Source organism: Condylura cristata, unplaced genomic scaffold, assembly GCF_000260355.1.
Source record: "Condylura cristata isolate star-nosed mole 26May11 unplaced genomic scaffold, ConCri1.0 scaffold00007, whole genome shotgun sequence".
NCBI classification, from domain to species: domain Eukaryota; kingdom Metazoa; phylum Chordata; class Mammalia; order Eulipotyphla; family Talpidae; genus Condylura; species Condylura cristata.
Window position 1 is genome coordinate 28,106,981 of NW_004567108.1, and position 24,014 is coordinate 28,130,994.

The following is a 24,014-nucleotide window of genomic DNA, read 5'->3' on the forward strand; positions in this document are numbered from 1 at the left end:
TTTACCCTACCACCTCATAAAAAAAGGCGACCTGTTTTCTGGAAACATTTGTATATATCATCTTTGTTGGTGTGGGTGTTCAGTACATACTGACAGAGAGAAAATTCAGTAAAGGTTAGGTTCAGTATGGTTGAATAATCGAATTTCTAGGCAGAGGCAGTAAGAAATCTGAATACAACTCTTCAGTCATGCTTCATTTCTGAACAATTATAGAGCTGGTAGGTGTTTTCCCAGTTGCAGGGCTCCAGTAGTGGATAGAACAGGCAACAGAGCTTACGTATGTGCTGTTTATCTCCCACCCGCCTCTTTATCACCCACATAGATACGTATTTCACGGTTATCTATGTTGGTAAAAATTTTGTTTTCAAAAATAGGTAGGCCAGCATGCTTATGGATGAATCTAGCAATGGTAGAGCTAAGCGATTTTTTTTTTCTTTTCAAGAAAATACTTCTTGGATAAGAAATTGGATAAGAAATGAGCCAATTAAATTTCTCTCTGTTTCAAATCCTATACCACACTATGATAGAGTTGAACCTAAGATAGCACTTATATTTCATTACTGTGGACTTCATGTCCCCAGAACTACTCAAAATGCTTCATATGTGTTTCAGTGTCAAATAAAATACCCCCCAAAAGACAAACTATTCACTTAAAAGAAACCAGAGAGCCGTGTCCCTTTTCTTTGAGAAAGAGATGCGAAAACCTATACACACCGACTGACTGACGTTGGGAGATGAAGCAGTGAGCAGGTAGTGCAGCTTCCAGAAGCTCTGTTGAAGAAACAGCACATTGATTATTTTAATTTTTGTTTAATTTATTCAGATTGACTAGTTAATCTGGCCCAGGTCAGCAATTTTTTCTCCTTTTTCGAGTTTTCCATGCCACTTTACCTGGAAAGACATAGTCTAAATGTCAAGGGCAGACCAAAATAAGTATCTCTTGATATGCCGCTTTATTTTCATATCTAATTGACAGTCATTATTAAACAGTTGTATGATTCATAGTAGCAGCATTTAATTAAATTTTAGTGAAATAGTTTTTCTTGCCCAGAGCAGAAAAATTCTTTCTTCCAGATATCAAAAGATGATTTCCTCTGACATCAAAATGAATCGCAAAGTAAATTTGAACTAAGATAAACTAGTCCACCTTTATGCACCCTTTTGAAAATATAGGTGTCCCCCCCTTCATCTTAATATATTTTTGATTTTTAAAAAGTACTTAAAATATTTAGAAAGCTAGTATGCTAATATAGACTGTAAAGTAAAAACTACAAATAAATCCAAGTATAAATAGATGGCTAAAAAATCATATAACGCAATTTAATATCTTGATACAAATGCTAAGACTGCTTTGAATCTTTCAGATCTTAAAGGCCAGAAAAAGGCTTATTTGGGAAACAAATAATTCTCCTTTATGTTATACTCGACATTAGTTCATCCATTAATAAGAGAAGGAAAGTAATTTTTTGCCAGTAGGTGGTGCTTTTGTATAAAGCATCACTCATAGATAAACTCATTTCTGACTAATTTTATGTCTCATACATCTTGAACCAGTGTGTCATCTCCCCCAAAGCCAGCCCCAAGTTACTCCACTTGTTCCTCTGAAATATAGACCCATTTTTCTCACAGCTTATTACGACATTTTTAATACCATCTAATTCTCTCCCCTGGAAAGTAACTTCCTCACATACATGAGTGGGTAGTTTTGCTTTCCTTTGTTTAAAGTGGGTTTACCTATATGCATAATTCTCTCCTACATGCTCCTACACGTAGTAAGAACTTTCTATATTTTGGTCAAAGAACGCTAACTCTGACTTTGGGTGTTAGCACAATTAGAATTTAAGAAAGTACAAGCATCTTAAAATGGATGTCAGCAGTGTTACTATGGTTGACCTTCATCAAAGTCAGTGTAATTGTTAATCTATACTTAAGGGCTAATGCTCTTCCAACCAGAATCTCAGGTCTTTAAATTCTCCCACATTTTGGAAGAAGGGCAAATTATGCTCTTCTGGATTAAGGATTATAGACACAATAAAATCACACTGGATCTTTTTTTACAATCACATTTCCGTCTGAAAATTCAGTCTCGTCCGCTAATACTGGTTATAACTGAGAGAAGTGGTAGCCAAACGACCCCAGTACCCCAGAAGGGAGGGACTAGCAATGAGAAAGTGGGGTCTGTGTAGAAAATGGCAGTTCTCAGCCTCTATGACTGATAGAGGATACAGAAAGAAAGTCAAATTCTGTATGAGTGGGGTAGAATGTCTACGTGTTTTTAAGTTCATACTTAAAAAATTTCTGCCTCTAATTTTCAAACTCCTTCCCCCAGGTTTTTCACCGATGGGGTGGAAATGGAGCATTCTATGTGTTCTGTTCATTTGAAATTTGCACTCTTTTGTCTTTCTTGAAGATTAGGCGATTTAAAGCGGATATGCATATTGAATCCAGGGAAATATTTATATCCATATTAAGCTTTGTATGAGCATTTTCAAATAGGCATTCTTAAAGAAGTCCAATTCAAAAGCTAAACACCATAACATAAGCCTTAGATTATATTCTGGAATTATTCTAGGAAGAAATTCCGTACACACAGAAAATGCTTTTTCCAGTGTGTCTTGTTAAACATTTCTCAGATGGTACCTAGATGCTTAAGGAACTTGTCAGAGACTACAGGAATGATTCTCGCTGCCTGGACCATTAGGACCAGTTTACTGTCATTACCACCCAGCCATCAACAAAGACACTAGCAAGGCAGTGTCCCCCAATGCTCCCAACAACGCCCCCTCCCTCTGGGCATGCTCTGGGGGTCTGTGCGAGTCTTTAAAATGATGTTTGATGTAATTGTGAGTTCCTGGGGGCTCCAGGCCTCCTCCATCTGTAACTGGGTTTCCTTTCCTCCTACAGAGCTTGCACTAGCACTCATTTATCTCAGAGTTCAAATCTCTCCCTGCCTTCTACTCAAAGCCTCAGCATCAAGTCAGAACCTGTTTCTCCTCCTAGAGACCGTACCACCACCCCTTCGAGATACCCACAACACACGCGCCACGAGGCGGGGAGATCTCCTGTTGACAGCTTGAGCAGCTGTAGCAGTTCGTACGACGGGAGCGACCGAGAGGATCACCGGAACGAATTCCACTCCCCCATTGGACTCACCAGACCTTCGCCGGACGAAAGGGAAAGTCCCTCAGTCAAGCGCATGCGACTCTCTGAAGGATGGGCAACATGATCAGATTATTACTTAATAGTTTTTTTTTTTTCTTGCAGTGTGTGTGTGTGCTATACCTTAATGGGGAAGGGGGGTCGATATGCATTATATGTGCTGTGTGTGGAAAAAAAAAAGTCAGGTACTCTGTTTTGTAAAAGTACTTTTAAATTGCCTCAGTGATACAGTATAAAGATAAACAGAAATGCTGAGATAAGCTTAGCACTTGAGTTGTACAACAGAACACTTGTACAAAATAGATTTTAAGGCTAACTTCTTTTCACTGTTGTGCTCCTTTGCAAAATGTATGTTACAATAGATAGTGTCATGTTGCAGGTTCAACGTTATTTACATGTAAATAGACAAAAGGAAACATTTGCCAAAAGCGGCAGATCTTTACTGAAAGAGAGAGCAGCTGTTATGCAACATATAGAAAAATGTATAGTTGTCTTGGACAGACCCGGCAAAGGGTGGCCACTGGTAAATGTTAGGAACACGCCAGGTCACCTAACATCCCAAGAACGCTCACAAACCTGCAGGCATATCATTGGCGTATGGCACTCATTAAAAAGGGTCGATGACCATTAAAAGAGGACCATACCTATTTAAAAAAAAAAAAAAAGTGGAGTTTGAGGGCTAACGTATTTAATTAAATAAAGAAATAAATCTGGGTCTGCATCTCTTATTAAATAAAAATATAAAAATATGTACATTACATTTTGCTTATTTTCATATAAAAGGTAAGACAGAGTTTGCAAAGCATTTGTGGCTTTTTGTAGTTTACTTAAGCCAAAATGTGTTTTTCCCCCTTGATAGCTTCGCTAATATTTTAAACAGTCCTGTAAAAAACCAAAAAGGACTTTTTGTATAGAAAGCACTACCCTAAGCCATGAAGAACTCCATGCTTTGCTAACCAAGATAACTGTTTTCTCTTTGTAGAAGTTTTGTTTTTGAAATGTGTATTTCTAATTATATAAAATATTAAGAATCTTTTAAAAAATCTGTGAAATTAACATGCTTGTGTATAGCTTTCTAATATATATAATATTATGGTAATAGCAGAAGTTTTGTTATCTTAATAGTGGGAGGGGGTATATTTGTGCAGTTGCACATTTGAGTAACTATTTTCTTTTCTGTTTTCTTTTACTCTGCCTACATTTTTAAAGTTCAAGGTCAGCTGTCAAAAGGATAACCTGTGGGATTAGAATTAACACATTGCAGCACCCTAAATTGTTTTTAATCCATTGGCAATGTATTGGGTCAACTGACATCCATTGTATATACTAATTAGTTTATTTCATGCTATTTTTGTTTTTGTTTTTGCATTTTTATCAAATGCAGGGCCCCTTTCTGATCTCACCATTCACCATGCATCTTGGAGTTCAGTAAGTGCATACTTTCACTTGCCCACATCCTAAGTCATCTGGTTGGTTTGCAGCCTAGAGTTTGATACGCTTTTTAAAAACATGCCCAAAATAGAGAAGCTGTCCTGGGGCGCATGTCCTGCAAATAACGGCCCTAGAAACAGGTGATACGGAGTTTACTCGATGCTTACGTTATAAGTTCCCACAGAAGAAAAATGTGAAAGCCTGGGTGCTAGACAAGAAGGAAGCAGGTAAAGGGATAGTTGCTTTGTCATCTGTTTTTAATTCTTTTATATACTGACCCTTAACAATCTTGTCAGCAATATAGGACTGTTGAACAACCCCAGTGTGTCAGGACCCCCAAATGTCGCTTCTGCATAAAGCATGTATGTCATCTATTTTTTTTTCTTCAATAAAGAGATTTAATAGCCATTTCAAGAATTCCCATTAAAGAACCTCTCTATGTCCCTTTTTTATAATTTTTCAAGAAGTATGATGACTCTTGTCTAATTGTCTATAAGGGATTAATTTTCAGACCCTTTAAAAAGTGAGTGCCATAAAAAAAAAAGTTGAGATATATTGTTTAAAAGAGATTTCAGTCTAAGAATGATTTTCCTTCTCTTGGAATGTGAAGATCTGTCGATTCATCTCCAATCATACGTATTGACGTCCACAGCAAAAAGATATAGACAGTCAGGTCGACACTGCTATATCACGTGTAGGACATTCTTACCCATTTTTTTTTCTTTTACTTGCGTAATTGATAAGTGTTTCTCATAAAAGGCTGCCGCTGGGTGGCAAAAGCCAAGAAACCTTACTAGCTAGGCTCTATTTTTCTTAACTTGATCTGAAATCCACAATGAGAACAGAATGCACCTTTGGTTGTATCCATATAGGATGCTAGCCTGCCTTGTACTAACGTTTTGTATACTAAAAAAAAAAAAAAAAGCAACCATTTCATATATCCTCCTACTCAAGGTATCCATGGAACATGAAAGAAAAACATTTATGCAGAGGAAAAACAGTAATCATATAACAGAAGTCATCCCTGAAATGCACACATGCACACACATGGGAAGGGAGGGCACAAAGAAAATCATTTTCCTCACCATAGACTCAACCCCATCCTTACAACCCATCCTTAAAACTTGATATGTATGAAATATGCAAACATGTCACAGATGTTCTTTGTCATTTCAAAACATCTTATCAATATCAGTAGAAACTTGCCCCTGGGTGGGAAAGGGTCGTTATGTGAAAAGATGAAAAAAGAAATAGCCATATTAATTTTTTACCTGCAATTTGCCTCAGCAACAAAGAAAAAGTGAATTTCTACTGCTGAAGATAAAGTAAGCTAAAGTACCAGCAGAAGCCTTGGCTATTTATAGCAGTTCTGACAATAGTTTTATAAGAACATGAAAAGAACAGAATCACTTGAAATGGATGCCAGTCATCGCTTGTTCCCACTACTGAATTCATATAAAGTGGTGGTAAGATAGCAAAGGGATAATCTGAGAATTTTAAATATGATTGAATGAGAAGAAGCACAATTTTAATTGTGATAAGTCACTTTCTGTAAACAATCGCTGTCTAACTTTACCCTTAAACCTTATCTGTAATTTACCACTTGCTGTATTTGCAAAGTTATATGGTTTTGGACTTTTATCACAGTAAATCCTTTGTATTCGGGAGTTAAGGGCAGAGCCCTGAGGGAGTGTTATTTTACATAACCCAACCTAGAGTAACATTTTAGGCAACATTCTTCATTTCCAGTAAAAGGTGGCATTTTTCTCAGCTACGAATATTGTTATAGCTAATCCTATTTTAAAAGATTTTTGGTAATATTAAGCTTAAATCCTGGCAACACTGATGCAATATACACAGACAGCACAACCTGTATATTACACGCATTGGTGTGTTTTCGGAAGGCTGTTTGTTCATTTCAACCTTTTTTAAAATTGTGTTTTTTAGTAAAATGGCTTATTTTTCCCAAAAGTGGAATTTAACATTTTGTAATGATAAATATGAAAATATCTATCATCCTCAGACCACTTTAAGTCAACTAAAGTGAGAATTAAAGAAAAAACTCCAATACACTTTTCAAAAGAATGTCTGCCCTCTCACGCTTTCCTGTATTAGTTTTTCATACCTACCCATCTTTTCACTTAGAGGTAGCATTTTTGCCCCCTTAACTTTGTTTTTCCAGATTAAATGCTTTGTATTTCTATCTTTAAAAAGGATTCAAAAAATAAATAAATAACGCAGCCACTTGAACCCTCAATAAAGGCTGTTGCCTAAGCATGGCACACTTCATCTGTTTCTGTGTGTGCCATCTGCTGTGATGTCTTCGCTTATATGGCGTTAATTTCCTGCTACTACAGATCTTTTGAAGATGGATGGAATACTGGTGTCTGTTAGAATGCTTCAGACTACAGATGTAATTAAAGGCTTTTCTTCCTATGTTTTAACCAAAGATGTGGAGCAATCCAAGCCACAGATCTTCTACATTTAAATTTGCCCATTTGGTTATTTTAATAATCGGGTATAGCATTTTGCCTTCCCTTGTCATACCTCAAATTGATTCATACCTCAGTTTAATTCAGAGAGGTCAGCTAAGTAATGGATTCTGTTGTGGTTTGAATGCAGTACCAGTGTTCACTTGAAGCAAAGTAGACCTGGGTCACTGTAGGCATAGGACTTGGATTGCTTCAGATGGTTTGCTGTATCATTTTTCTTCTTGATCTTTTTCTGGGGACTTGTTTCCATTAAACGACAGTTATTAAAATAGCTTGTAAATGAGGGCATACAAGCATTTGCAACAAATAATCGAATAGAGGCTCACAGCGGCATAAGCTGGACTTTGTCGCCACTAGATGACAAGATGTTATAACTAAGTTAAACCACATCTGTGTATCTCAAGGGACTTCATTCAGCTGTCTGTAGTGAATAAAAGTGGGAAATTTTCAAAAGTTTCTCCTGCTGGAAATAAGGTATAATTTGTATTTTGCAGACAATTCAGTAAAGTTACTGGCTTTCTTAGTGATGCAGTGTCCGTGGTGCATTTCTTTAATTAACTGTTTTGCTGTTTAAATTTACTCCATGTTATAGTGTTCTTTAACAGCAGCTTCTCTCACAAGCACAAGTGAGTTTACTCAGTTTTCAACTCAGAACACACACACACACACACAATGGATATTTGTGTTTTTGAGGAAAGGAAGGTGTGAAGCAGGTCCCTGTCGTTAGGGGGGGTGAATGTAGCCAGCCAATGTGAGATGTTCAAGGTTCTTATTGAGGGGTTCAGCTTCTTTATCAAAGAAATTTCTGGAAGACTTTGACAGCTTGTATAAATGCACAGAATTTTTCGAAGTCATTGTGAATGATGCTTCTGTGAATTAAGTTGAATTCTTTTTCAAGCTAAAATGTGTAGGGGACAGATTTATATCAGTTTTCTTCATGGAATGGTTTCTTTTAACCAAAAATGCTTGAAAACTTAAGCTTACATCTAAGTATAGGAATACTAGTGAACTCATACATTTTTGTACATACACCCATTACCAAAATGTAATGATAATTCCTAAAGGAAATATCCTTGAGATCAGCATAAAGACTAGTTTAGAAACTGAAAAGAAGGTACTGAGCAGTCTACTGGGGAATTTGGGCTTTTGCATGAATAATGATTCCTGCTCTGAAAAAAAGGAATGCAGCTTGGGAAATGTTGCGGATGGTTTCCAAAATAGCAATGCTCTTGTCTTTGTTCTCTTGAGTCATTTTAAATATGTATTTATTATGTAGCTATATATGATTTATGTGGCAGGTTCTAGAAATGAATGAAGACATAGCCCTTGCCCTTAAGATGCACAAACTAGTAAGAAATAGAAAGTCTCTTGTGACTGATCTGCAGCAGGCTAGGCAGGCTCCACTGTGGTCTCTGGAGTGAAGCAAAGGCCTGGAGTGAGGACCCTTCAAAATCTGCCCTGGGACGAAAATGTTGTTGTCTTTAGCAGGGGTTAGGTAGCATGGAGAAAGGTCCAGAAGGATGAGTATAGGGCTGATTTGTGAGCATGGTGCCTCTGTAGGCAGAACCCATAATTAATTTCATACTCTTCTGTCACTGTTTCATATTCTTAATGGTTCTTGTGCTTTGGCTGTGGAAGGGAAGTCCCATGAGATGACTGATTACACAGGCAAGCAGAAGAGAGACGCAGAAAAAGTGAAAGACTCTTTGGCACCTTCACCTGTGCCTGGCTCCTGCTTTCTGAACAAAGATGTTTCCCTTTTGCTATGAGCCCTACAAATTAGGACCCCAGGCCTGAATGATGGCATTCAGCGAGGAGGTATAGTAGGCACTAAGGCACAGAGATGGAAAATCATGAGGCAGATTTGCAGGAATGGTGGATCAGTGGTTAGAGAAAAGGTAACCAAGTGTCTGGGGAGCAGTAAGAGACAACAAATATTAGTTGGGTTCAGAATAATATATTAGTATATAATATGTTAGTATATAATAGCAAGATGAAAGGTGTGTGGTTTAAGAAATTAGTTGAAAGACAATGGAATTGTCAACTTCTGCAAGCAATCAGGTTAATGTTAGGAGTAACAACAGGTGGCAGTTGTTAAAGTTTTCAGTTAAAGCTCGAATCATCAGCATCATAATACCCAAGTTGAAAACGGAGCATCACTGCTTTGTGAGCAAGGTAATTCATTCCATTTTCAGCATGTTGAGTTTGACTATACCCAACCAGAATGTGAGATGTTGAGATTTGAATTCAGGGTGCTAGTTAAAAGTTGAAAATGAAGTTTCCAGTGTTACTAACAAGATGAATATTCTGAAAGCCGTGCCTGTGATAAGTTTGTCAAGGTCAAAGAGGAGAATGGTCGAGAAAAGGACTTTGAGCTTGGGTGACATCCTAAAAGTCATTTCATTAAAAATATCTAGGAAAGAGGGGAAAGCCTTACAAGAGCTTGTCTTGCAGATTTGTGAAATTTCAGGCAACAAGTACATATTAGTCTTTTACAGTGCTTATTAATTCAAAGGAAAGCTGGCTTGAGGGATAGAAAAACCAGTGTGAGAGAGAACAGGGTTAAGAAGCGAAGGGAAGTTTATTAAAAGGCCAGGTAGCACATGAGCATATTTTTGAGCCAGAGAGACATAAGAAGGGAGCAGAACACAGATATGACCATCTTAACCCAGGGCGCCAAACACAGACATGAACCATCTTAACCAAGGGCAATATAGTTCGCGTCCCCTTGGCCTCATTATTTTGCTAATGTTTGCTAATATGGATTAAACAGTTACTGATTTGCTAATGAAAAACTATGCACACAAGAGAATCTGAGTTACCAGTTGTTTTTTTGTTTGTTTGTTTTTGTTTTTTTGTGAATTGAGGAAATCCATTTTCCACTTTGCATAATCCTACTGCATCTTTCTGATATATTACCCTTGTGGGTTGATGTATAAGCCAAATCCAGTGATAACAGAAGAAAGCCAAGGTTACTTCCCTATTGTATGTGTCTCCCTTGATTTGCCACTATTTCTGTTTCACAAGAAAAAAGTATCTCCATCATCAAAGATGAGACTATTCCTTTAACTCCTTCCTTCCCAGGAATGGCCTCTTCCTAAGGGTCTTTCGCTTAAGAATTCCAGTTAAAGAAACATCTAGGGAAATGTCCCTAGTTTCTAACTTTAGCATAGTTTCTGGTTCTAACAACAACTTCATTAGATCATCAGCTCCAGCACATCCCCAGTTTTGACTAATTCAACCTTGAGAAAGAACCTCTAGTCCTGAAAAGCCCACTCTTAGCAGCCAACCTCTGCTCTTGGCCAAATGGAGATGGCAGTCCCCTCTGTACATGGTAACATATAAAAATCAGGCTGCAAGGAAAAAAGATGGAGCAATTCCACACTGAAAAGAAAGCAGTTATGAAAGTGTTAGGTTTTTTTTTTTTTTTAAGATTTATTGATTTATGCATACAGAACTGGGGTACAGGCCAAAGGTGCAGGGCAGTGGGAGGATTCACCAGAGACAGAGTGTGGAGCAGTACAGGCAGATGGAGGAAATACACTGCTAAGAGGAGCAGCAGGGTGAGACAGGAGAGATCTGCTACGCCATGTAGGGCACCCCTGGGGTGGGGATGAAACTCGCACCTAGCTTGCAGTGCTGCGTCCTAACCTGTCGTGCCACCAGGGAGAGCCAGAAAGTCTTTTACCAGGACATCTCACCCCCAGAAATGCGGATCCTCAGCTCCCCTGTCCCAACCCCACTCCACAAAGAGGGCCCAATGCCTGACGGTTGCCATGACATAGGTAACCTGGGAAAACAGAAACAAGCTGGGTGGGGGCAAGATACTAATACACTGAGCACAGTTGCTGTAGTGAACTTGGCCTCCATTCTTTCATTTAATCTGCTTGATAACACTGGGTACAGCTTTTCCAAAAGTAATCTGGTGTCCTGTTTGAGAACCAGATCAGTTTTGCCTCTCACAAGCTAAGTTACTTAAGCATTGATTTTCTCCCTTATTGCTAATTCACAGGTTTGCTCTGAAGCCTAGTAAAAACCTTGTTAGGGTTTAAGTACCAGAAAGACCAGAATCCTACTGTCACCCAAATCACTCGAAATGAATGTGACCCTACTTTATACAATATGGTAAATAAACAAAGTTCTCGGTCTTCCTATTATGAATAACTACAATGTGCCTTTAAAGTTTTCACATTTTTTTTAAAGTCACATTCTTTCTCCAAAGATTGTTTGGTATATACTTTGCTTGGCTGATGCTTAAATCATATTCTCTACCTATGGAAAGAGCATTACTTTGCTTTTCAGGTATCCATCCCAATGTAGAGATGGCACTAAACCTATCAACATCAAATACTTTCTAAAAGCAACAGTTACAGTTACAGGAAGATAATGATCTTTCCCCAAGCATTTATACCACTAGTATTCTATATGGTATATTTATTTCTTATATGAGAGCTCTGATAGAAAATGCAAACCACATTTTGTGTGAAAGTATGTAAAGTGTACTATTTCTGATATTGGAAAAGTGTCCATCATAAAACACTTTAAGTAAATTGTAGTACATTGGCACAATGGAATACTATGCAGCCATCTAAAAGAAACATTTTTTTTAAACCTCTAGGTACTAATATGGGAAATTTTCGGAACATATTATGGGATTAAAAGCAATAATAGAGCAGTATATACAGATTGCAAATCAAAAGGAAACACTGGAAAGACACAAAGAGAAACCAACAAGATAGTTATCAAAGTATAAGAGGGTAAATCAAATAGTAAATGACATAAGATAACAAGAGCTATCTTTTAATTGTACTAAGATATTTTAACTATACCAACATGATATTTATTCAAAATGAAAAATATTGTAATTTAGAAATCTTTTTAACAAATAAAAAGCCACAGAGTGGATTTGTAGAAAGTTCTCTTATTAAAGAGACCTTTGGAATGTGCCAGTGTAGAGGGCAAACCTTAGAAATCTTGCCTTCAGGATTCTCCAAATGCAGAAGCCCTCAGTTACCACCTTCACTCGATGACAAGGAATAAAACCTTAAGATACTAGACATACATCTGGTCAAAAAGTCTTACTAAACTAGTTAGTAAGCCCATCCATAGCCTATCTTTAGTACACAGTATAGAACACAGAAAGCACGTCATCCTTATTGTGTCCCCAACAATCAGAAACGTCGTTGAGAGTACGTCACTCTGAGACTTCCTATTTGATTGCTAAGTTCTAAGTAAGATATGGAATCTGATTTTTTTTAATTCTCTGCTTCCTGTCCTCTGCATGTATTATTCTGGCATATGTTCTCTTCATTCACAAAATACTACTTTTAAAACATGTTAACGAAATTATTTGGCTAAATTAAAAGTCTTTTTCTACTTCAGAGTTCTATTGATAATGAAAGTCTAATACTTACACCACCTCTATCCCTAAATCCTCAGTGATGGCATTTTTCCTCTGAATTCAATGATTAAGAAAGGATTCAGAAAAATGGTTTACTTGAAAATAGCATTCCCTCCAGTGTCCTCTTTAAAAGTAATGAAAACATACACAACAGTATGCATTTAATAATGCATTTTGTAAACTCTGAGAATTGAAAAGATCCCTCGGACATGCAAATCAAGATATAAGAGACATGATGCATTGAACTTCTGCATTTAGAAAACTAGGTACAACTAGTTACTAGATAAACCAGAATGTAACTGAGGTTGATAGAGTGGTAGCAATTCTTATTAAAACATTGTTCATTAAAAATGTATGTGAAGGGGGCCCTCCCTGGTGGCGCAGCGGGTTAAAGCACTACACTAAGAAACTAAAGCCACTTCCGCATGAGTTCGATCCCCGCCTGCCCCGGAGGCGACCACATGGCGTGGCAGACCTCTCCTGACCCGCCCGCTGCTCCCCTCAGCAGTGTACTTCGTCGATCTGCCTGCTCTGCTCCCTGCTCTGTCTCTGGTGAATCCTCTCACCCTCCGCATCTCTGGCCTGTACCCCAGTTCTGTACGAATAAATAAATAAAAATCTAAAAAAAAAAAAAAATATGTATGTGAGGGTCCCTCCCTGGTGGCACAGCGGGTTAAAGCACAGCACTGAGAAACTAAAGCCACTTCCGCATGAGTTCGATTCCCGCCTGCCCCGGAGGTGACCACATGGCGTGGCAGACCTCTCCTGACCCGCCCGCTGCTCCCCTCAGCAGTGTACTTCGTCGATCTGCCTGCTCTGCTCCCTGCTCTGTCTCTGGTGCAGTCTCTCACCGCCCCTGAGCCTCTGGCCTATACCCCAATTCTGTATGCGCAAATAAATAAATCTTAAAAAAAAAATGTATGTGAGGGAAAAAAATGTATGTGAGGATTATATTTAGGGGAAGAGCTGGGCCAAAAGAGGAACATACTGTATAATTCCTTTAATATGCAATCCGACAACAGACAAAACTAATGTAGGGTGATGAAAATCAGAACAGTGGTTGACTTTTTGGAGTGGAAGTTGACTGAAAGGTGGCAAAGGGATTTTCTGAGCTGATAGATATGTTCTATATCTTATTTGGGAGACTGTCAAAATTCACTTAAGTATACATTGAAGATCTCTGCATTTCAGTGTAAATTTTTTAAATGTTTATGTAAAGAAAAATCTGATGTTCAAAATAGTTTATAAGAACTATTAGGGCCTCCCTAGAGACACAAGGGGTTAAACACTATTAAGCTATCCACAGCCACTGCAGCACGAATTTGATCCCTGGCCAGGGAGGTGACCCACATGGCATGGCAGACCTCTCCTGTCTCACTCTCACCCACTGCTTTCCTCAGTAGTGTATTTCAGTAGATCTGCCTGTTCTCTGTCTGTCTAGTGAATCCTCCCCACTCTGTCTCTGGTGAACCCTCTCACCCCCCCCCACACCTCTGGCCTGTACCCCAGTTCTTGTATGCATAAATAAATAATTTTTTATTTAAAAAAATTAGTAGGCTATCCACAGTGCTTCCTGTTATGGTAGAGTGGTCCTGGATCAATACAGGTCATTATCACACTGCCATTAGCTTTCACTCAAATCAAGATGAGCCAGTCAAAAAATACTTTTTCTCTGCCCTTGAACAATCTCCCATGATATTAGGCAACTATTCACAACATCATAGCTAATGGTAGGTAAACTTCCATTCAGTCCTGATCAAATGATGGCAAAAGCTAAAGTAGTAGCAGTAATTCACATGGTTATGCTGAAGCTGATGATGATATGCAACAAACTGACTTCAAAAGAATTGACTAATTCAAGAATAAAGCCACTATTTATTCCAACACCTAAAATGACTTGACTATATCACTGTCAAAGATCTTTTACATTATAGACTTACCAACGCTTTCACAGTATAATGCTAAACCTTGCAAGAGGCAAATATAAGAAAGCTAGAATGTTTATCTTATGTCTTTAAACTATTCAAAAAGAGGTTTACTTTCTTTTCACCCAGGAAAACAATTTCAAGCTGCAGTATGTGTTGTATTTAAAAAGATAGTCAATACAACCAGTAATAATAAATTTCATTCCTATAAAATTGACTATCCATTTACCATCCTTTGAAGGTTCAATAAAGGTCACTACAAATGAAAATAAAAGGCTCAGGTGCATTTTGAGGTGCACTTAGTGAAATGAAGTGCAAAGGTCTATCTGCTTAAGTACATGGAAGCTGCCAGAGGGGACATTGCATTCTTCTCTTAACTATTAAGAAAAAAAATCCCAAAACATTAAAACAAAAAATATTTTTATAAAGTATTTAAAGACTTTATGCAGCTAACCAAATATATATGTGTATATATATGTATATGTATATTCAGCAGTTACACACACACACAATTAATGCATCTATAGTTCATGTACATGAATCAGAATTATGTATGTGTAGTCCATGAACATAAATTAGACTGATAACCAATAAGAGCACAGAAAAGGTGCCTTGATTTTGTCCAACTGGATATCTGACTCAAGACATAAGCTCTAAGAAAGCAAAATATTTTCTGCATTGGCTTTTGCTCTCCCTCCTTTGTCTATTGCTTACGTAGGCTGTACAAACCCTGTTTAGTCATACTGAAGAAGAGATGACAAGAGTAAAAAGGGAGAGCAAGCAAGGGCCTTATCGAAATATCAAAGCAGGCGCTCCCTGATGGCGCAACAGGTTAGGACGCAACCACTTCAGTGTTAGTTCGATGCCAGCCCTGGAGGTGATCCACATGGCAGACCTCTCCTGTCTCACAGTGTACTTCGTTGATCTGCTCCCCACTCTGTCTCTGGTGAAGCCTGTCACCGCCCCTGCACCTCTGGCCTGTACCCCAGTTCTGTATGCATAAGTAAATAAATCTTAAAAAGGAAAAGAAATACAAAACCATCAACAGTTATGTTATTTTAAATTCTCATATCCATTAAAATTGTCTCTAGTCTAGGTCTTGTATTATGTTTATTATGTAAAAGTAATGTCTTAAGTTCTAGGAATAGGACTTAATTTATTACATATTTAGAAATATCTTAAATCCTTATGGCTTCATCCACAGTGTGGATATGATGGTAAAGCAGCAGCATGATATTATCACACAAGATTACAAGTGTTGAAGTCATAACATCTTTGAATCCCTCTTGGCCAATTACAAGCTGTGTGAAAAAATTTATAGGCTCTGTAGGTTGTTTTCATCATCTATAGGTGGAATAATAGTTACATTTAAAAATATAAAGATATGGGCACCTCCTTCCTGGGGCAGGGCTTAAAGACACAGTGCTATCAAAAACTATTGTCAGCCACTCTGGGATAAGTTCGGTCTCAACCAGGGAGCTGACCCACATGGTACAGCAGACCACTCCTGTCTCTCCCACTGTTCCCCTCAGCAGTGTATTTCAGTTCTGCCTGTTCTGCTCTCCACTCTGGTGAATCTTCTCATCCCCAAACCTCTACCCTACACCAGTTCTTATATGCATAAATATATTTTTTTAAATATAAAGATATGAAAAAATTGTATATGCTACATATGTGTGTACACATATCATATACAAGTGTGTATACATCATTTAGATGTAGCTATGTGTATGTCTTATACATGTGTAAATAGTGTAATGACATAATGTATATCAATCAGGGATTCAGTATTTACTTGACTATTTCAGTGCACTGTCTGGCACATGCACTCACAGCATTTTACTGAAAAATAAATATACTTCCATTTGAGCTAAAAGGTTCCAGGAAGTAACTGGGACTAGTAAATGAATATTCTCTCCTTACCTGCAACCAACCACTAGGAATAATGAACTAAATATTAAAGTAATTCTAAATGCACATTAATTACGCATTTTGAGATTTAGTTTTAAATGTTTTCAAAAATAGTGAAAACTGAAACGTTTATGAAGAATTATTATTGGGAGAGAGTCCTCAAGAGAGCTTCCTGAATTGGATGCTGGGTGGCTAGAAGGATGGCAGGACAAAATGCAGAGGCACACCACGGTCCCTGGATGGAGACTCTTGCCCAGAGCAAAAGGTACTCAAAGAAAGAGCCACACTGGTGCAAAGTTAAATGTAACTCCTAAATCAGCGTGGGGAATAAAAGGCTATGAACAGTTAGGTAGGTTTCGCCCAGCTATTCCTAGCAAAGCTACTGGGCTGAGCTTCCTTGTTAGACTGCACACCCAGCAGGGGGCAGTATGATCTCTCAGCGACCGTCATTGTACCCTCATGGGCACATATTAGACTACTCACTGGTTTAAATTCCTCTTGGGGAAAACTGCATCTAAATTCAACTAACGGGTGATGGGCAGGCTTCGCAGAGAAAAGATAAGCTGAAGAGCGACCTACAGATGGGGCCTTCCAGTTGTCACTCTGAGCTAGTTTGGCTTCCACATGTGTGTGTAAAATGTAAAATGGAATCAGTGTGCTTTATACCTGCACTTCTCTGTCCCATAGTGATAGACAAGAACTTTTCTGTGGTGGCTGCATACACTATTCCCTTAGCATGATCAAGAACAATAAAATAGCAGAGAAAAGAAAATCACAGTTTTAGTTAAAATTTAGTAACTGCCAGCTACTCAATGAGATCATTTCTCAGGACACCATAACCTCCCTGACACAGTCAGCAAACACTGTTTTTAAAGGAAACAAGCTATTAGCCTGCTACTAAGCTCTTGTTGAAATTGAATGCCTGACTTGTAAGCTTGTGACTCTCTGGGATGTCATCACCCTTTTGGGATGAGTCAGTTCTAACTTGACTGTCAAGGGAAGGACACCCATCACAGGTCTCATTAGTCAAATAGTGGCCTCAAGAGGAAGGCCATCTGGCTCTCACAGCATTTGGTTTTCTATGGAAAAGTGGGGTCTCCCTGGTGGCCTAGGGTTAAGTTTCAGTGCTACCACCATGAGGGTCCACCATGATGGCCTAAGTTTGACCCTTGGTCCAGCAGACCTTTCCTGGCCTACCTGCATGTATTTCAGTAGATCCGCCTGTTCTGCTCCCCCCTCTGTCTCTGGTGAATCCTCACATCCCTTGTACTTCTGGCTTGCACTGCAGTTTCTTCTATGCAAAAATAAATATTTAAAAAACAGAAAGAGAGAAAAGTGGCAGTGACCTCTTTGTGGACCTCCTTCACCTCACACTGCCACAAGAAACAAAATGAATAGCTCAATGATCTCTTCTTCACAGAAGTGTCCTTAAGTGTTTGGGTCTAACTTAGTGATTTGGCTAAGTTCAAAGTTGATGATGTTCACTGTCCAGCCTTAGCACCAGCTCTGAAGACTGGTCAGGGCCTGTCCCTACTGAGCTGAACTGAAACCCATCATCTTTGCCTTAAGCAATGCTTCTAAAACCAGGGAGGAGTTGATATTATACTGCCATGTGGTCTAAGCAGGTGAGCTGGCCCCTGGGAGCTACAGACTGTAAAGACAGCCCTCTGAGGGGCAGCCAACCAGGGAAACAAAATCATGGCTGCCAATCAGATAATCTAGGTCACTCAGGTATATATACCTTTGTAAGGATCTTTTTTTTCTTAAATATATTTTTATTTAATACAGGCCAGAGGTGCAGGGGCAGTAAGAGGGTTCACCAGAGACAGAGTGTGGAGCAGAACACTGCTGAGGGGAGCAGTGAGCGAGACAGGAGATGTCTGCTGTACCATGTGGGTCACCTCCCTGGCTGAGGACAGAGCTCAAGCTGCAGTGGCTGCAGAGAGCCTCACTGTGCTGTGCTTTAACACACTGAGCCACCAGGGAGAGCCCAGGATCCATTTTCTAATGAAACTGAATCAAACTTCTGATCAAGCCTGCACACCCTGACAGTTAACTATCGTCACCTGGCTCCATGAGCATTTGCCACATATCGACATCAGCACTATCTGATATGGGATACAAGTGAATGAAATACGTTTGGTGCAGAGGCAGACTTGTGCCTGCTGACAAAAGTTGGTGTATTTGTATTTCAAGGAATAAACCACTGAACTCAACAGGTATTGTTCTTACCTGTTCTTCAAAAACTAGCTGCATTAGACTTTGATCTGTTCTTGAGACTATAATGATGCGTGACCATAGTTGACATCTTTTCAGATTATTTTGTTGGTGTTCCAAGGTAACCAGGTGACTTTCTTTTTAAAGATTTATTTATTTATGTATGCACAACTGGGGAACAGGCCAGAGGTGTAGAGGTGAGAGGATTCACCAGAGTCAAAGCAGGAAGCAGAACAGGCAGATCTACTGAAATACACTGCTGAGAGGAGCAGTGGGAGAGACAGGAGAGGTGTACCGTGCCACATGGGTCACCTCTCTGGCTGGGGATCAAACTCTTGCTGCAATGGCAGCAATAGCGTCATAGTGCTGCACTTTAACCTGTTGTGCCACCAGAGAGGGCCTAGTAACTGGATAATTTTGATCACATTATTAAGACCCTTGGGATCATCTACATGTTTTCAGCTTTCTAAACCATTTAGTCTGAAATGTATGCTTTTTGACTCAATGTCATACAACAATGGGCCAAAGTCAAGGTAGTGAGTGGATATCCCACACACCAAACCATTCAGACATTTGATTCTGTGGAGCCCTGGAATAGCATTTTTCAAAATGCACAGGAAAAAAAGCTAACTTCTGGATAGTGGTTACCTCTGGAAAGAAAGAAGAGAAGGAGTTTGACAGTGAAGGGACAGCTAGTTTATAACTTCCTATTCCTCTTTTTAAAAAAAGAGAGATTACGGCCCTCCCTGGTGGAGCAATGGGTTAAAACTCTTCACTACAAAGCTAGCCACAGCCGCTTCAGCATCAATTCGCTTGGACCCAGAGAGTTGAGGCACATGGCACGGCAGACCTCTCCTGTCTCCCCCACTGCTCCCTTAGCAGTATATTTCTTCTTTCTGCCCATTCTGCTCCCCACTCTGTCTCTGGTGAATCCTCTCACTGCCCCTGCACCTCTGGCCTGTACCCCAGTTCTGTTATAAATAAACCTTAAAAAAAAGAAATTAAGCAAAGAAAAAGATATTTCCAAAGTGGATGGTGGTTGTAAGGATTTCTAGTGGGTTTTATTTATTTATTTATTTATTTATTTATTTATTTATTTATTTATTTATTTATTTTTATTGAGGGAGGCAAAGACTGAGCAAGAGAAGATGGTCTTTTCAGTCACTCCTGCCCAACAGACATGACTGAGAGATAGTTATGTCTTTTTTCTTCTCTTCAATCAGCAAATAATTACTAAATCCTGGGTGCAGAACACCAGTATTTTAGGTCTTTTGGAAAATAAAATATCCCACTGTCAAGGCATTTTAAAACTGGAATGTCATGAAGAATTAGAAATCTCATCTGGTGTGTGGCAAAGAGCCAAGTCAGCCAGTCCCTACTGGACAGGAATCCAACCAAGCATCTTGGCAGGTTTCTTCTCATCTTCTGCCAACTGAGCCAAGTAGTTTGTATGGTGGCAAATAGTGGTAACACACGGGTGGCATTAGAAGTATTAGCATCAAAGTGGAGCTCTAAATAAATATAAGATAATTGGATTTTTGATGGTGCATTTAATATAATATATACAGATGTTAACTTACAATGCTGCAGAACTTACATAATGTTATAATACATTGTTACTGCAACAAAAAATTAAGTATATAAGTACATACTCTAAAGTTAAACAAAAAGGGAACGGTGATAACTGCAAAAAACATGAAAGCTTTTATGACTACATTGTGTTTGTTATGGTTTGATTTTGTATCTTTGTGCTATCTCTAATGGGTTATTTCTAGTGTTCAGTTCAGCATGGGAGAACTGAATTTTAAGTTATCGGGGCAATGACTTAGGGGCTGCGGAACACTGCATTCTAGAATGACATGTTTTTCTGTTGTGTTTATTTTACATACAAGAAATTAATTTGCCTAGTGGAGGTAGAGCAGTTATTTTAACCCAGCTTGCTCTGCAAATCCCTCTGGGCACACCTAGTGTATGTTCCTCTCCTTCAGCACCCGTGAACAGCAGGAGCTCCTTTTCTTCTTCAGAAATGTCAAAAGGAGGAGGGGAAAGCTGGATATTGTGACACTAGTCTAGTTGATGTAATGTTGAGTCACTTGGCTACACGTTTCTGGAAGCTCTGTAACAATGTGGAATGTTATCCTGTGTTTTTCCCTGCCTGTGCATTTGAAGTCTATGTGTATCATGCAAGTCTGTGGTGACATGGTAACTGTTTGGATAGGTCTTGAACTTAAAACCCTCATTTTACAGTCTTGGTATTACTAATTTTACAGTTGCTTCTCCCATTTAAGAAAATTGTATTTTGAATTAAGACACCGTCAGGACCATGTAGTAAAAGTGCAGCTACATCTTCTGATCAAAATGACAAGACTTAACACGGAGCTGGAATCCAGCCTTAATGAATCAAAAGCATGGCAAGCAAGAGTATGATGCAACCAGTCTCGACTTAAAACTCAAACCTGAGACGCTATTTTTTTTTTTATTACAAAGTTTATTTTTACATCATTTTGCACATTTTTTTTTCCATCTCGATTGTAATCCCCGCGGGTTTCCCATCACCAAATCACCCCTGTGCCACCACCATAGTCCCGTGCATTTCCCTCCCTTCCCCCCCCCCGTTTTTGATCCCATTCCCCACTCCACCCCCACAAAATGTGAGACGCTATTTTTTAAATGCAGGAAATGAACTGAGCTGTCCATATGTACGTAATATGTAATGACAGCATTGGTTCCAGAAAGGGAAGTGGAAAACATGGCTCGATGAAGATCACAAAAAGTCTGCAGGTCAAAAGCCATCAAGCCTTCAGGAAACTTCCCTCTCCTCCAAATTTTGAGCAGGCAATGGTGCTTGGGAGAACTGAGCAGAAGACTTGTCCTAACCTTTATCTAGGACCACACAACAAAGCATTTGACAGTGATTTGGGGGCCAAGCAGCCCTTTCTCTTGGCCGCCTTACCTAGGCCTGCTTAATATTTGTGGTTCTGGACATTCCTGTCAGACTTCTGGGGGGTAAAAATCTAAACACCTTTGTCCACTTGACCCACATTTTTCCAAGAAAAAAATCTATGTGACAGTAATAATAGTCACTATGACTATTATATGGTATATACTCATATGTAGTAGTATAATTATTACTTTAATATAGTTAAAGTTATAGCAATAATAACCACTGACACTAAGTGCTTACTGATTCCAGACAATAAAGTGTTCTACACATATTAAGTTAGTGGATCCTCACAACACTCTATGAGGTAGGCACCATCATTAAGTAAGATTTAAGGATGAAAGTACCTCAAGGCCATCTCCAGTTAATTTTCCTCATTTGAAAAATACAATTTCAGTTTTGAGTTTCACCTCAAAACTGGTAGCACTAGCTTATGCTTGCCACATCTTTGGTGCATTAAGGTGAGGGACATAAGGCACACAGGGATTAAGAAACTTGCCACCAACATTCACCCAGTTGGTAGAATAAAGCCCAGGCATGAATGAGATGATCTGAGCCTGTAACCCTAAGCCCATAATGCTGGAAATAATGCACTGACCCTTTGTAGAGGTCCTATCCATGTCCACCCTCTCAATGAGCTTCACTCTAAAAAGTAAGAATTTTAGGGCCTCCCTGCTGATGCAAGGAGTTAAGACTCAGCACTGGGAAGCTTTCCACAGCCACTGTAGCACTTGGTTGGATCCCCAGCCACGGAGCCACCCACATGGCACAGCAGACCCCTCATGTCTCACCTGCTGCTCCCCTCAGCAGCATATTTCAGTAGACCCACCTGTTCTGCTCCCCACTCTGTCTATGGTGAATCCTCTCACTCACTGCATCTCTAGCCTACACCCCAATTCTTGTATGCATGAGTAAAATAAATCTTTAAAAATAATTTAATTTAATAAAAAAGTAAGAATGTTAGGTATTAGGTTAGGGGTATTTACAAGCCAGTGGAGTTCTCTGCAAATCATCATTTGCTCAGGTACCAGTTAGGACGCATGCTGCTACAAACTAGCTAATCTCCGATACTCTTTCTGAAGTTCACTTAAAAATTGAACTTAAGGGCCCTCCATGGTGGCGCGGCAGGTTAAAGCACAGCACTAAGAAGCTAAATAAAGCCACTTCAGCATGAGTTTGATCCCTGCCCCGGACATGACCCACATGGTGCAGCAGACCTCTCCTGTCTCTCCCACTGCTCCCCTCAGCAGTGTACTTTATCAGGCCTGTTCTGCTTCCCACTCTGTCTCCAGAGCTCTAACAGAGCCTCTCACCACCCCTGCACCTATGGCCTGTACCCTGGTTCTGTATATGTAAATAAATAAATCTTGAAAAAAAACTGAACTTAGGAGGTAGGAAATGTTATGGACAGGAGTATTTATCTGCAAATAAGCTTCCAGAACACATATATCTGTAATAAAAGACAAACCAGAAAATACCCAAGATGTTCTACAGGATTTGAAGGGGAAATCCGTATGGCAAATGTACTTATTCAAGGACTGTTTAGGCAAAGTCTGCGTCAGTTTCGGTCTCTATGACAAGGCATGGACAACTAGTAAAAGTAGCTAAAGTGTCAAATATGGTGCACAATGCAAATCAAAAGGGGAAAATGTGAGAGTCAATGTTTGGACAATTGATACAAAAAAAATATGGGCACAATATGGCAGAAGGTGATAGAAGGTGGCCTCCCTATGAATGCAATATGCTCAATGAAAGAATGTTTTATCTGGGCATGTCAACAGTCAGCCTAATCTGAAAATCCAACCATCAAGTGCCAGATGAGGAGTGCAAAAATGCCAAGAAACACATCAAGAGGTAAAGAGAGCCAATAAAAAAACTTCCCTCTTGTGGCAGTTTTATGAAAAGGATTTACATAGAAATCAAGGACTAATAATGAGAGCATACAAATTACAGTAGAAAATGATGATTAGTGATAATAATTGTTCAAGAAAACATGCATGTCACCTGCCTCTAAATGGTAATTTACATTTGATTAATGAATAATTCAACTCTCCAGGCTTAGGACAACCCTGCTGTTGTCACTAACTAGTTTCCTAGTCAGACCAAAAGGAGAAAGCTGCAACTGAATAGCCCTAGGATGCGCACTCCCCACAAGCAATTCCTTCACTGTCGCCTTCTGCCTGCTTCTACTGGGGAAGGCTAGAAGAGCACTAGCTCTCATTCCATCTCGCTCTCTACTTGTCTTCATACCTGTTTGTTCATCTTGTTCACCTTCAAAGTCTGAATAAACAGAAGGGAAAGTCTGAATAAACAGAAGGCTCATAACCCCTGAGTTTCCAAATGCTTAATGGTTAGTGTACAGAATGTGTAAGACTTTGAAAGAAAACATACAAGATCTGCCCTTGGCAAATTAGCACGAGGAATTGTCTGACTATTCAGCCACAGTGTCCAGAAAGATGTTTCTCTGCAAACTATTCTTTTTTTTTTTTTACAGATTTATTTATTTATGCATACAGAACTGGGGTACAGGCTAGATG

At 39.1% G+C, this 24,014-nt stretch overlaps 1 protein-coding gene and 1 long non-coding RNA gene across 8 annotated transcripts in view; one reads left to right on the forward strand and one right to left on the reverse strand.

The window, feature by feature from the left end:
* MEF2C (myocyte enhancer factor 2C) overlaps positions 1-7,609 on the forward strand; it is a 164,975-nt gene extending 157,366 nt beyond the window's left edge. For 4 of the 7 annotated variants that reach the window (XM_012721836.1, XM_012721837.1, XM_012721838.1 and 1 more), the window contains one exon: positions 2,905-3,863. In XM_012721836.1, coding sequence (XP_012577290.1) covers positions 2,905-3,226 — 322 coding nt within the window. In that variant the 3' untranslated portion in view covers positions 3,227-3,863. Of the gene's footprint in view, positions 1-2,904 lie in introns of all 7 variants that reach the window. The other 3 variants (XM_004678145.1, XM_004678146.1, XM_012721839.1) reach the window with 2 other exon arrangements.
* The window catches only part of LOC105853361, a 55,878-nt gene that overhangs the window by 7,632 nt on the left and 24,232 nt on the right, over positions 1-24,014 (reverse strand). Inside the window, exon 2 of the long non-coding RNA XR_001145201.1 lies at positions 715-771. This is a non-coding gene — a long non-coding RNA (uncharacterized LOC105853361). The remainder of the gene's footprint in view (positions 1-714; positions 772-24,014) is intronic.